General features: G+C 61.5%; 1 protein-coding gene across 2 annotated transcripts in view; it reads left to right on the top strand.

Annotated features, from left to right (window-relative positions):
* The window catches only part of SH3RF3 (SH3 domain containing ring finger 3), a 215760-nt gene that overhangs the window by 90390 nt on the left and 112270 nt on the right, over positions 1 to 13100 (top strand). Inside the window, exon 2 of one of the 2 annotated variants that reach the window (XM_057558592.1) lies at positions 9971 to 10225. The exons of the other annotated variant lie outside the window; for it this stretch is intronic. Coding sequence (XP_057414575.1) covers positions 9971 to 10225 — 255 coding nt within the window. The remainder of the gene's footprint in view (positions 1 to 9970; positions 10226 to 13100) is intronic. 2 annotated transcript variants of the gene reach the window in all.

Below are 13100 nucleotides of genomic sequence, written 5' to 3'. Positions count from 1 at the left end.
GGTGCGCAGGACCTGCTTTAATCAGCCAGGCAGGAGGTGGGAGCATCCGCCTCTCTGCTCAGCGGGTCTCACAGCATCCCAGGGTCAGCAGGCCGCGGCGAGAAATACCACGCTCTTGAATTTACGTGGGATGTTAATCGTGTCCTCACGAACGTTTGGAAGCATTTCCTGCCATGCATAATAAATGATCGGAAACCGCTGGGTTCCTTTGAGCTATTCTCATGGGGGAAGGAACGGTGAAGCCAGGCCTTGGCATGGCAGCCAGCAGAAGGCAAGTGCAGCCTTGCTCACCTGCCCCATCCGCGTGGGAGCGCTGCGCGGCAGTGGGCCCTGGGCCGCGAGTGTAGCCGAGCCTGGCTGGCTGGAGCGGCCACCTCCCCTGCGTCTGCTTCCTGGCAGGTGCGCCGCAGGAATGGGCACTGGCGCCCAGGGTCTACCCACTTTCACTCTAAAGTCACACGGGAGCGTGAAGGCGAGAAGGGACTTCCCATGGGCACGACAGCACGTAGCCGGCTGGCTCTCTAGCACTCAGAATATGTTTGGAGCAAAGCTGCACCAGGAAGTTTCCCCCTTTCCGTCTTGTAACTGATGCTGCCACGTAATACCAAAAGATATGTCGGGGAGTTCCCTGATGGTCCAGTGGTTAAGATACCACGCTTCTACTGCAGGGGGCACGGGGTCCGATCCCCGGTCAGGGAACTAAGATCCCACATGCCATGCAGCATGGCCAAAAAAAAAAGAAAGAAAAAAAAAATTGTCCTCATCAGATTTACCGGCTAAGGTCTTTGTTTCCACAGAGCTCGCCTGTGTATACGTTGTGTGTCGTGTGACATGGACAAGTTTGGAGGACACGTCACATCTCGCTTTCTGACACCAACATGGAACCACGCATCGGACTTGCTGCTTCCAGGCACTTGTGTGAGCAACAGAGGGATGTCCCCTCGTTTAGGCTCACGAGATCCCTGGGAGAGAGGCGCTTTAAGATGCCCATTTTGCACATGAGGAGACGGAGGCACAGGTGGCTGGGATGTGGCAGAGCCAGGCCCTTAAACATGTTGATGCACAGCCACCCCCAAACTCCTCCAGGGCCTGGGATCTGCTCTAACGCGGGTCTCCCTTCTGGCCCTCAGAGCTGGATTCCTAAGGAAACTTATTTTTTTTTTTAACCTGGATATTTACAAATACCTTATTTTTCCCTTACCTTCCTGTATTACTCTTTTTTTTTTTTTTTGGTAGCATTGAAACAATGATGTTTTAAAAAGTATTTAAAGATAATGTGGTGGTTAGTGTGGGCTGAAATAAGGGCCTAAAAGGAACCATCTACCCCTAGTTCCCTTCCTGAAAAAAGGACAGATGCTGATGGGAAGCCTTTGCTTTCCTTCCTGACACCCAGGCCTTCTTCCAAGGTGGTTGGAGATCCTAGTGCAAGGCCCCGCTGACCCCATAATGCAGGCTCTGGTGAGTGGACTTCCCGCAGGAGGCTGGGTGGAACGTGTCGGACATATGACTGGCTGAGCATCCCTGGATCGAGGCCAGAACAGTCCTGGGGCTGGGGGGGGGAGCCCCTCATCCCCCACGGGGAGCACCTGGGCATGCATGCCACCAAATAGACCCCTCCAGGGGACTCCGTCACACTCTCCTTTGGTAACCACTGTCCAAAATATGACTAGGAGCTTCTCACAGTCAGCCTGCAGTTTGGGCGTGTCTTCCCAGAAAGTGGAAAAATGAGCAATTCTTCTCTAAACTGGATAAATGCAAACACAGGTCTGGATCCTTCCAGCCTAATGGTCAACGATCCACCTTTCCTTTTCCTTCCACACTAAACAGAGAAGGATCAGGGCTCTGTTGGGGGCCCCCCTCTCTCCGGTGTGGGTGGTGGTGAAGAGCTAAGAGCTGGCCCCCTCTTAACCAGCCCCATGACATCCTGGAGCTGACTTGCCTCTTAACTTTTCTCACTTAAAAAGTGGTAGTTATGACTCCCACTTCAAAGGGTTCCTGTGAGCAGTAATCAGGTTACCTGGCGTGCGTGGCTCGGGGTAGCAGCTAGATAAGCGGTCGCATTGCTCTCAGGAGCAGCGTGAGTGGCGGGTGTGCCCTGGGCTTGGGAGGCAGACCGCCTAGCGCCCTCACCACGTCTGGGCCCCGGGCGAGTTACCGAACTGCACTGTGCCCCAGCTTCCTGCCTGCAGAGCATCAGTAACAAAGGCCAGCCTCACAGGGCTGCTGTGAGGACCCGGTGGGTTGTAAGGGGTGCAGCCCGGGTACTCAGGAGGAAGCGGCCGGTCCTGACAACGAAGGGGTGACAGTGACTGTGAGTCAGGATAAAGGGGGTCCTCTGGAAGCAAAGCAGGGGAGAGAGGGTGTCACACGAGGGTTAGACTTTTCTGATCTGACTTCCATCCGAGGCGATATAGAGCGGGCCGTGTGCAAGTGCTAGGCAGGGGATGTCCTCACTGCACCCATCTGACCTGTATTTCTGGTGGAGAGGTGGGCTCCTTATTGGCCATCTTCTGTACTTAGAAGCGTCTGCCTTTTCTAGGACCACGTCCAGGCTCCTGGAACACTTGTTTGCCTTAGCATCCTCTACGAATCTTTTCCCTAGAGGCTTCTCCATTAAGAGACAAAAAACTCCTTACGTACCACCAGTTTTAGCCTCTTGGTGTTCCTGGGAAATGCGGGAGGATGGATTTGATGACCTCTGGTGGGTGAGCCAGGGCTGAGCGGAGAGCCTGCTCCGCACGTGGCTGGGCGCCCTGCTGCCCCGGGATGAGGGGAGACTCGGGCTCTGAAGCTGGCCGCTGCTCCCCTTGACCTTCTACCTCACCCTTCCATACTTGTCAGAAGAACTGTGATTTTCGTTGTGAACCGGGCGTTACAGAGCACCCCTCCCCATGCGGGTGGGTGGGAAGCAAAGCCCAGCACCGGCCCAGGGTCTGCCGCCGGGACCTGTGACGACGGTGCGTGGGGAGCAGGGGCTCCTGGGCGAGGAACCAGGCTGTCGGCGCTCCCGCGTGGGAATGTAACACGAACACAGGGCCGGCTTGGAGGTCGTCCTGGGTCGGGTCATCCCTCGAGGGGCGGGGGAGCAGGGCACGTCCGGTGCACTTCGGGGACCGGGTCCGCGAGGCTGGAGCGAACCCAGCCCGCCCCGCCCGTCTCTGCCTCGCTTCCCGCGTGGGCGGCCTGCCTTGCGCCGCTCCTGGATCTGCGTGTCTCCTCCGCCCTCCGGCTGGCGCCCACGCGACACCAGGCGCCTCTTCACATCCCCTTGGTCGGGGGCGGGAGCGCAGGCGGGCGCCCGCTGTCAGGCTGCTCAGGGACATCTCCGCGCTCCTCCATGTGGAGGCTCCGAGGGGCCCTCATGGGGAGGAGCTGAGCCCCGACTGCCCCGGCCGCCAGGATCTGAGGCCGCCCCTCCTCCCGCCCCAGAGACTGCGGCACGAGGGCGCCTGGGAGGCTTCTCCCACTGCGACTCCACCAGCGCGCACACTGACCGGAAACGCGGAGACTGCGGCGGACACAGACCGGAAAGCAGCAACCGCCACCAAGACCGGAAACGGGGAGATGCTGCGGACACAGATCGGAAAGCGGCCACCACCGCCAAGACAGACCGGAAACGCGGAGATTGCCACCAAGACAGACCAGAAACAGGGAGCTTGCAGTCGACACAGAGCGTTGTGAAGTCGTGTCGGCCACAATGCGGCAGGCGTTCTCTGGTCCTGTGGGAACTTTGAAAAGCCAGTGCCCAGGGACACAGCCGTGTTGTCGGGAGCTGCCGGCACTTTGACGCCCGCGGGCCTCAGTGGACTTGGGATCGGGCCGGGCCCTAAGGGCGCGCACTGAGTGGTGGACCTTTCCGTGTTACGGAATGAAGGCGACCGTGGCCCCGCCAGCAGTGTCCCCGGGGAGCCTCGTCAGCGTGAGCCCGAGCCCGGCCACGTGCGGACTGTCCAGTGTGAGTGCCCCCACTGTCCGGCACAGTTACCTTCACTCCCAGCATCTCCACGAATGTGGGCCGTAAACATCCCCCCAAATGGAGACGGAGCCACTTCTGTCAGGAGCTGCGTTTTCTAAGGGCGGTCCCGAGTCGCTCTCCCCCTTCACTGCGACCTGTGACTCCGCGGGACTGGGTTTTGAGCCCTTGTCTCTTTCCAGCCAGACTTCCGCGGTGGCTTAGACACGGGCCTCGCGCCCTCGGAAGGGTGAATTGAGTGCTGAAGCATAAATTCTGCGAAGAGGAGGGTGCTATTCGAAGAGGCTTTTTTCTTCTTACGACAGGATGGTTTTGTTATCGGGTTGTATCAGCTCACTGGAGCAGAGCTCGCGCGAGCCACACCCCTGACCTGGCGCAGCGGTGGCTCTGCCCGTACAGCCCCGTTCATGCCCGTAGCCGCGGGGCGACTCCGCCAGGCCCAGGGGTCCCCGTCGGATCCCACCTCCCCTGACAGTTCACCACCTTCCAGCAGAACAGCAGGAGCATGGGGGAATCTGCCCCCCAGAGAGTGGAGCAGACACTTGAGAGACAGCCTTTGCCTGAGTCTGGGAATAGGAAGAAAAAAGGTGAAGAAGAAAAAGAAAGGTACGTTGGCTCTTTAAGCCTCCTTAATCTCGCTGAAACATGAAACTCAGCTAAAGGCAGCTTCTGCCCTCGTGGTCACATCACAGGGCAGCCCTTGGTGGGCCCTCCGCCCACCTGCGTGGGGACACATTGTGCACTTGTCTCAGTCGTATGTTTCCGTGACCTTCTGGGTGGGGGATGTTTTACTCCCTGCAGCACAGAGCCTGGTGCGGGACCTGGTGCAGTGTGCTATTCCATAAATTCTCGGAGAAGCGAGCGTCCAAACACAAGGAAGGAAGAAACCAACAGCACGAAAGGATCAAAGAAAGAGCCAGGATCCAAGGGTAGCTTTTAATAAGAAAAAGGGAAGAAGGAACTCAAAATTTAACCAACAATAAAGGTGAAACCCAGGGACCTCCCAGCTGGAGTGTGATATAGTGACGGTTTCATTACAGGTGAAATTTGTAAACTGGGAGACAAACAGGGATGTTCTGGTTAAATACATTATTAACACATGCCTTTTCAGGTAATTGTAAATCTGAGAGCATCTGTGTTAGAAGGAAAGTATACATGGGACAACCTCCACGGCGATGTCAGAGTAAACGCTTTGGCTTGAAAACCGCTTATGAGCATAGAAATCGTAAATCGCACCTCAGATCCCTCGGATTAGCCAGGATACAGGCTGAGCTGCTGATGAGAAGATCCCAAAACATGGCGGCTCAATCAGTATGAAGTTTCCTTTTTTCCCGTGACATCCAGGCTCTGCTCCCCAGCGTCATCTGAGGACCCGGGGCCGTCCCTCCTTTGCATGGAGTGTAATCTTGGTGGGGAAAGCTGCCCCCGCCCACCCCCACCATGCTGTTCAAGCCACAGGAGCGGAGGGACAGGAATTGGAATTTCCTTCTAAATGGCATTACAGGGGACTTCCCTGGTGTCTAGTGGTTGGGACTTCACCTTCCAACGCGAGGGGTTCGGGTTCGATCCCTGGTCGGGGAGCTAAGCTCCCACATGCCTCGCAGCCAGAAAACCAAAACATAAAAAAAAGGAGAAGCAATGTTGTAACAAATTCGATAAAGACTCAAAAAAAAAAAATGTCATTACCAAACACAACACAGCCCAGAATTGGCACAAGTCCCTCTCGCTTGTCTCCATTGACTGGAATTTTGACGTGTGGCCAAGGCTCCTTGCGAGCAAGGCTGGGAGGTAAGGTTCTTAGCTGGTGAGCTTGGCCCCAGTTGAAACTTGGAACGTTCTCCCCGACAGGAGGATCAGGTGGACCCGGGGGACAACTGGCTGTCTCTGCTGCCTTCTCAGATCCCGTGACGCTTGGTTGGTTGGGGCTGGGCGCTCTCCCCCTGTGGCCCGCTCACGCTCCAGGGACCTCACCCGGCTGTCTCCCCCAGGAGGCCAGGCCCTGGGTCTCCATCTCCAAGCCTTCGCTCAGCCTGGCTCCTCTTTGAATGATCACTGGGATTTCCTCGGGTCCTCTGGGCCCGGCCGGTGTTAACAACAGGATTTAGAGCTGCATGCATCCTGGATCTCCCATCCTGGGAAAAGTCCTTCCAGCCCGAGGCCCTCAGCCAGGCCCTAGTCCGGGGATTGGCTTGGCAGCCCACAGGGTTATCCGTTCGGTAGGTGTTTTGAGCGTGTGATCTGTACCAGGCCAGGGTCAGGGATGCAACAGCAAACGAAAGCACGTGGTATCTGTCCTGGGGGCAGATAGTCCCGCGGCCTCCACTGGTAACACGTGCCGCCCGGGGAGCAGCGTGGGAGGAGAACCGGTGCGTCCTTAGGGTCTAAAGGCTGAGTGAGTTCCTTGTCCACACTCTTCACCGCAACTTGCTGGGGGGTTGGGCAGTGAGACCCGGTCCCGGGCAGCCCCCTCGGGAGCCTCGTGGGCAGCCTGGTGCAAGCAGGGCGTCTGTAAAGCCCGCCTACATGTCGATCCCAGTGAAAGACAGAGCTGGGGCTGCTGTGCACGCGTGAGATCCCGTAGCTCCTCCACGTCCGAGTCGTGAGCCGTGAGATTGACGGCATCTGTCTTAATTATCACGAACGCCCCACGGGGTGGCTGTGTTAATTATCCTGTAGGCATCCCAGTTGCGTTTCCCTTTCATTTCCCTTTTATTGTATTTTGTTTCCTGAACGTCTCAAGCCTCCAGAGGGGGGCTCCATGGCAGTGTTGGACTCGCGGTTCCTCCGAGGGGAGTGCGCGGTGAGGCCTTAGAGGGACCGGCTGCAGAGACCCCGTGGACGTCCTCGGCCTGGGCCAGGGGCCGCTCTCAGGGCTCCTCTGGCTGCTGCCGTGACGTCTGTGGAGTCTTCCCCTGTCAGAGCGTCCGCCTGCCCTGGGCCCTCATCGGGGACTCATCAGCTCACGTCATCAAGGTCTCTGAAGATGAGAGGCCGGAGGTGCCGAGAGCCACCGGCTCTGAGCAGTGCCGGGCTGGGAGGTCGGTCCAGGGGCAGCTGCCCCTCTAGCGGCGTCTCTTATTCTTCCCTCCCGGGAGCGCAGCCCGAGTCTGAGAGAGGCTTCCGCCCTCTCCGTTTGCTCCAGCAGAGGCTGGTCTCGGCGGTCTGGGGCGGGGGTTAGTGAGGGGTGTCTCCCGCGCTGCCCGTCCTGCTCCCGCCTCCTCGCTCTCTCGCGGCCTCCTGGTTGGCCGGCGGGAGCAGGCGGGGCGTGGTTGCCTCAGCCGGCCGGCCGGAGCCGGTGAGGTTGCCTGCTGGCTCCCGGCCCCGCGCTCTGACCTCGGGGTCAGGGCGGCTGCCTGAGGCTGAGGCAGAGGCCCGCTCCTGCCCCTGCCCGGGAGGTGACTGGCGCCTCTCCTCCGCTCACCCCAGGCTCGGCCCGGCGTTTCCCAGATCCAAAGGCGCGCGGCTCCCAGCGGTTGCCAGGACACATCTGTCGTTGGCCGCTCTCTCACCCGCCTCTCCTCAGCGTGTCTCAGGAGCGCCCGGGGCGGCCGGGCAAGCGCTGCGCCCTGTTCCGGAGCCCCTGGTTTAGCGGGGGCACCACGGTGGGCGGAGGGCGCCCTGCGGACCCCAGGAGGGGGAGAGCGCGGGGCCCAGGTACGAGGCAGGAGAGGGGAGGGCCGGGCGGTGGGGTGGAAGCGGGGCGCGCGGGTCCCCGGAGGGTCCTCGGCGGCGGGGGCAGCCGCGCTTGCGGCTGAGGGAAAGGCGGGCGCGGGGGCAGCAGAAGCGCGCCCTCAGCGGCGGGGGTGAGGCGCGCAGGGCCAGGCAGGGGTGTGGAGCCTGCAGTTGGGTTGACCCGAGTCACCTCGTGGGAGGGAAGTTGGAAGCGCAGATCTTTGAGGTCACAGCCAGCCTAGAGGCTGGTAGAGGCCGGCCCAGGAGGCCGGGGCCCGCACGCAGACCGGCTCTGGGGGCCGTGCCCGCTCTGCAGAATCGGCGGAGGACAAAGCCCCCCTGAACGTCCGGAGTGCGGGCCACGCGGGCCGGAGCCGGGGCGGCACCTCGGTGCTCCTCCGCTGACCCTCCGTGCATGCCCGCGGCCTCTGTATCGGGGCTGGTGGGGTGGTGGGCAGGCCCGAGGGGAAGTTCAGCGTCCCCTGCACGGGACGGCGTGGGGGGGGGGGGCGTGGGAGGGCGTGGCGGGCGCAGGGCCCGCAGGCGGGGAGGGTGGGTCCGGCCCTTCTGCTCTCATTTATTCCCCAGTGGGGACGATTCCCAGCTGGCCTCCATCTGTGGCTGTGAGAGAGCAGCTCTCGAGCGTGGCCCTTGGGGGGGGGGGGATGTGAAAGGATGGGGGGTGTGCGCTCGCCGAGCCCACGCTCCAGGGCGGCAGGAGGTCCCCCGACACCTCTCACCTTGATGGGTGTCCCAGCTTCTCCAGAGTCACCGGTGAAACACGCCCACTGCGAAAACAAAGGCTTCTAGTTGTGAAGGACTGAAAGTTCACGTAGGATGAGGAAGCTCCTTTCTTTTGGGAAATTTAACCTCAGGGGCGGGGCGGGGTTCGGACGGACACTCAGCCAGGAGCTCTGGGTGGGCCCATCCTGAGCACCCACCTCCCAGTATGACAACCAGAAATGTCTCCAGGTGTTGCCAGATGGGGGGGGCGGTGGGGGGGACCGAGTGTCCTGATGGAGCGCCAACGGCAGGGCTCGCTGCCCCCTGGCCGTGGAGTCGCGTGGCTGCCTTTCTCTCCTGGCCATGGCTCTCCCTGAGCTCGCCCGTCGTGCCCCAGCACAGAGCTGGCTGTGGCTTTTCCCCCTTGGGTTCTTCCAGGAAAGCCCTGTGGTGCTGCTGTGGCCCTGGCTGGTGGTGGCCAAGCGTCCCTCTGCCGCGGGTCCTCTCTCCACTGCCGTCCCGGGTGTTGCGGAGGCATCGGCGCAGAGACCGGTCTGCGCGCTGTTGCGTCTCCTCGGAGAGCCTCTTGTATGCAGCGGCTTCGGGCTTCGTGCCTCTGTGTAGGTGGATTCAAGCAGCAAAGGGATCCTGGCCGGGCAGCCCTGGGGAGGAAACACGGCCTCTGCTGGGGAGCCGTTGGGTGTGGACACAGGGACGAGGTGAGGGTCCGTGTGCTTTTCCTGGCGGGCAGCTTACCTTTGGCAAGGCTGCTCAGTTGAGCGGAACTTGGCTGCTGCAGAGAAGGGGGAGAGAAACCCGGACCCCTCGTTGCTGAAGATCAGGGAGCCCAGGGCTCTGCTTGTGGCCGGATGGCAGGTCAGACAGGTGGGTGGGTTGGCTGACCTTTGACAGGAGGGTGGGGTCATCCCATGACCTGAAGAGGATCCTGTCTCAGGCTCTTGAAATTGTACTTGTGGGCGAGGCTGCCGTGGCCTCAGGAAGCTGGGAGCCATGGCGGGCGGGGGGCAGGGGTCCGTGACGGCCGGAACCCCTCGTTACAGCTCCCAGCCCTGGGGGTCCCTTGTGGACCTCGAGCCCGTGCCCCTGGCTGTGAGGCAGTGACATGGGAGGGTGCAGCACGGTCCTGCAAGTCTGTCTCCTCCGCTCGAAAAGCCCCTGGACGCACGTTCTGAGTTGCCGTGGAGGTTCAGGGAAGGGACGCTGTGGGATAGTAGTTGTTGGAAATCTGGCGGATAGAAATAGCACCCAGGGTATCTGGAGCCAGAGCCCGGGCGGGGGGATTGCATTTCCTTCCGGCGAGGGGTCCCATCTCTCTCTGCGCCTCGGATGAAAGTTTCCCAGCGCCCTCCTCGGCATCCTTCCATTGTGGAGTGTGGCAGCCCGCGTGGAGGTCTGGGGCTTGTCGCGGGACCCTCTGCAGACCCCCTGTCCCGCAGGGCCTGGCCCCGTGTTCCTGGAATGGGGGGCTGCTCCCTTGAGGTATCTCCCCAACCTGGGCTTTCAGACTTGGGGGCCCCTCAGGCCAGGTGCCAGGCGGGCCGGTTGGGCAGCTGCTGAGTAACCGCTGTGTTCTGCTTCCAGAGCCTTCCCCAGCCGTCCCCCAGCAAAGCCCTGCACAGCTGCGAGGGGAAGGAGCCCGGGGACCTCAGGTTCAGCGAGGGGGACGTCATGGTCTTGCGGCACCGGGTGGACGAGCGCTGGTACCACGGCCTCCTGCCCGCCAGCTACGTCCAGGGCGTGCGGCCCCTGCCCCAGTCCCCGCCCCAGGGCAAAGCACTCTATGATTTCGAGATGAAGGACAGAGACCAGGACAAGGACTGCCTGACCTTCAGCAAGGTAAGTGGGTTCCAGCGCGCCGGCCTCCCACCGCAGCCCCCGCAGGGAACGTGGGCATGGCGCTTGGCCAGCGGGAATCCCGGCCCTCCTGTGCCTCCCCGTGGGGAGAGCAGTGGTTTCTCCTCGCTGAGGGTCTGCCGGGTGGAAGGAGCGGGCACCCAGCCCGACAGGTGCCTGCAGGTTACGGGAGCAGGACCCTCGTTGCCGGAGTCACTGTGTGCCCAGAGCTCACAGGCCCTGGGAGGGGTCTTGCTGGGGAGACTGTGGCAGAGCCCCCTGTCGGGTCCTGGGAGTGGGAGCTGGGCCCAGAGGCCAGCCCGTCACGCCCTCTTGGAGAGCACAGGAGGTGGATGCGTGTGCTTGGGCCACTTGAGGTGGCCAGTGAGGCCACGGGACCCGCTTAGACAAACCAGTAGTATTTCCTGTGCGCTCGTCCTGGGGTGCGGGTGAGATGTGGAGGGGCCTGGTTTCTGGCCTGCCGGCCTCGGGGGTGCAGCGTGGAGGACAGAGGTGGCAGCCTCAGGCCTTGTGAACGTGCCTCCTTCCCGGCTTCCTCACCTCCTCCCACTCCAGGGCTGGGAGGGCAGGGGCGCCTGGAACTCTGGAACACCTGCTTCTCCCCGATGGCAGTAACGAGTTACGTCATCGATTGATTAATTACCTTCATGACTGCCCGCCAGGGTCCCCGGGGAGACGTGGGAGCCTGTCTTCCCGATGTTGAAGCTGTTGTAGGAAGGGGGACCCCTTCCAGGGCCCGAGAGTGGGCTCCTGTCTAACACTCGGAAATGAACTGTCCGAGGAGACACACGTGCTGACGAAGCAGGAGACTTCATGGGGAAGGGGCGCCCGGGAGGAGAGCAGCAGGTCAGGGAACCCAGGAGGACTGCTCAGCCACGCGGCTCGCAGTCTCGGGCTCCACGGTGATCGGGTTTGTTCCCGGGCTGTCTTTGGCTGGTCATCTTTCTCGGCCTGTATCTGGTCTGACTCAGGGCCCTTCCTGGTGGCACACACATCTCTCATCCAAGATGGATTCCAGCGTGAGGGTTTCTGGGAGGTTGGCAGAGCTTATTCTGGGCTGGCGTCCCCTCCCTCCTTCGACCCCTCCCAGATCCTTCCGGCGGCGGCGGCGTTAGCTTGTTAGTTCCGAGTTCCCATCAGGATCTCGCGTTGTGAGAGAACTCGTGCAAGTGGTTATTACCGTGCCTGGCCAGCGCGGTGGCTTTGGTCGGTGGCTCCCGAGCAGAGCACAGCGCTAAGAGGCTGCGCCGCTTGCCCGAGGCTGGCACGGGCCTGGCCCTGCTCCGTCCTCGTGTCCTGTGGCTCTGTCAGTCTCTCTGCACACGCGGTTGTCAGCACAGAACTGGGTTCCAGCTCAGATCTTGACCTTGGAGTGCACGTCCAGCTCACTGTGATTCTCTCCTCTGCTCAGAGCAGAGCTTGGCTGTGGTGCCAAGCTGTCCGCGGGGCTGTGAGTACCTGCGCTCCATTTTGAGCACAATTGGCCTGTTCTGTGCAGGCTGTCGCAGCTGCTATTTATGTCTTGTTCCATTGTTCAGCCTGACGACGACGAATGATCTGTTTTCATTCAGGGATTCCACTCTTCCCTCTTCCTTTCAGCAAGGTGTTCTGATGCTAATTCCAGCTGTCATCTGGCCCTGCAGGTTCCCTGGACGCAGGGTCAGGCCTCCCCCTCCCTCGCTCCCTCTCCTCCTGAGGCTGGAACGCAGGCTGCAGAGTGTGAGGCCAGGCGGACAGAGCCCCTCGCGCTCGCCCCTCTGCCCAGCCCACCCTGAGAGAGACCCTGGGCCCTGGTGCTCTGTGCTCTCACTCAAGATCAAGAGCAGGGACCCAGCCACCCCCAGGGTCGATCGAGGCCTTGAAGGAGACAGACCCGTTAGGGGCTGACAGGGACAGGGACAGACACAGGGCCCCGCTCCCAGCCTTGGTGGCGGGAGGCTCACCCAGCGGACACATGCAGAGCCGGAGCAGCCAGCATCTCTGGTGAAGGCCTCCGGCTCCGCGTGCGGGCCTCTGCTGGGACTCTCGACTCCAGGGCGAAGACCAGAGCCCACTGGACAGGGGGCAGAGGGGCACCTGCCTGCTCATCCCACCGGGAGCTGTGCTGTATCCGGGGAGCCTGACTTCGCGTGGGAGAGGCAGGAATAGCAAGTCCAGGGACAGCTTCTGAGAGTGACGGGCTGTGCGAGTCACCCAGGAGGTGTGCAGGGTGTCTGATCAGGAGGCGGTCAGTGTTCGGTATTTCAAAAGAAACATTAAAGCCGCCCTCGTGGGAACAGTGAGAACTCGGGATGGCTCTCTGAGACTCGTCCTGTGGTGGGCGCTGCTGCCACTTTGCGTCCCGGTGGGGGGCGGTCCCGGCGCCCTGGGCTGTGCGGGCAGCGCTGTCGAGGGGGGCGGTCCTCAGGGCTCCCCGGGACCTGACCTTTGAGCCCGTTTTGGGGAGCGGAGGTGTGGGAGCTGCTGGGCCACGCGTCCCTCAGGCTGCTCTTCCAGGGCTTGCTTTCTCTCAGTCTGTGGATTAACCTGGAGGGCTGGAGGCCCCTGGGTGTGATTCCCGGTGAAGACCGTCCTTTGACTCCCCCGTGTGTTCCCCACTGTGTTCACACAAGCGTTTCACCAGCGCCCACTCCACCCCCCCCGCCTTAGGTTAGGGCGCAGCCCCCTCGCCCAAGCACCTGTTCTTTCTCATCTCTCCTCTCCAGACGCCTCCCGCCTCCGCATCCCCGCCGCCCCACATGGCAGCCTGAGGGATTCCCTCCACCTGCCTGGAATGCTGGTTCTAACAGCCTCCGTTTCGTCACCTGAAGTGACCACATGGTCCGGGCCAGCTTGGTTTTGCCTCCAGGGAATGTTT

The sequence above is a fragment of the Balaenoptera acutorostrata genome, chromosome 12, assembly GCF_949987535.1.
Source record: "Balaenoptera acutorostrata chromosome 12, mBalAcu1.1, whole genome shotgun sequence".
Lineage (NCBI taxonomy): Eukaryota > Metazoa > Chordata > Mammalia > Artiodactyla > Balaenopteridae > Balaenoptera > Balaenoptera acutorostrata.
The sequence above is the reverse complement of the archived record's forward strand: the minus strand, read 5'-3'. Positions and strand labels throughout refer to the sequence as shown.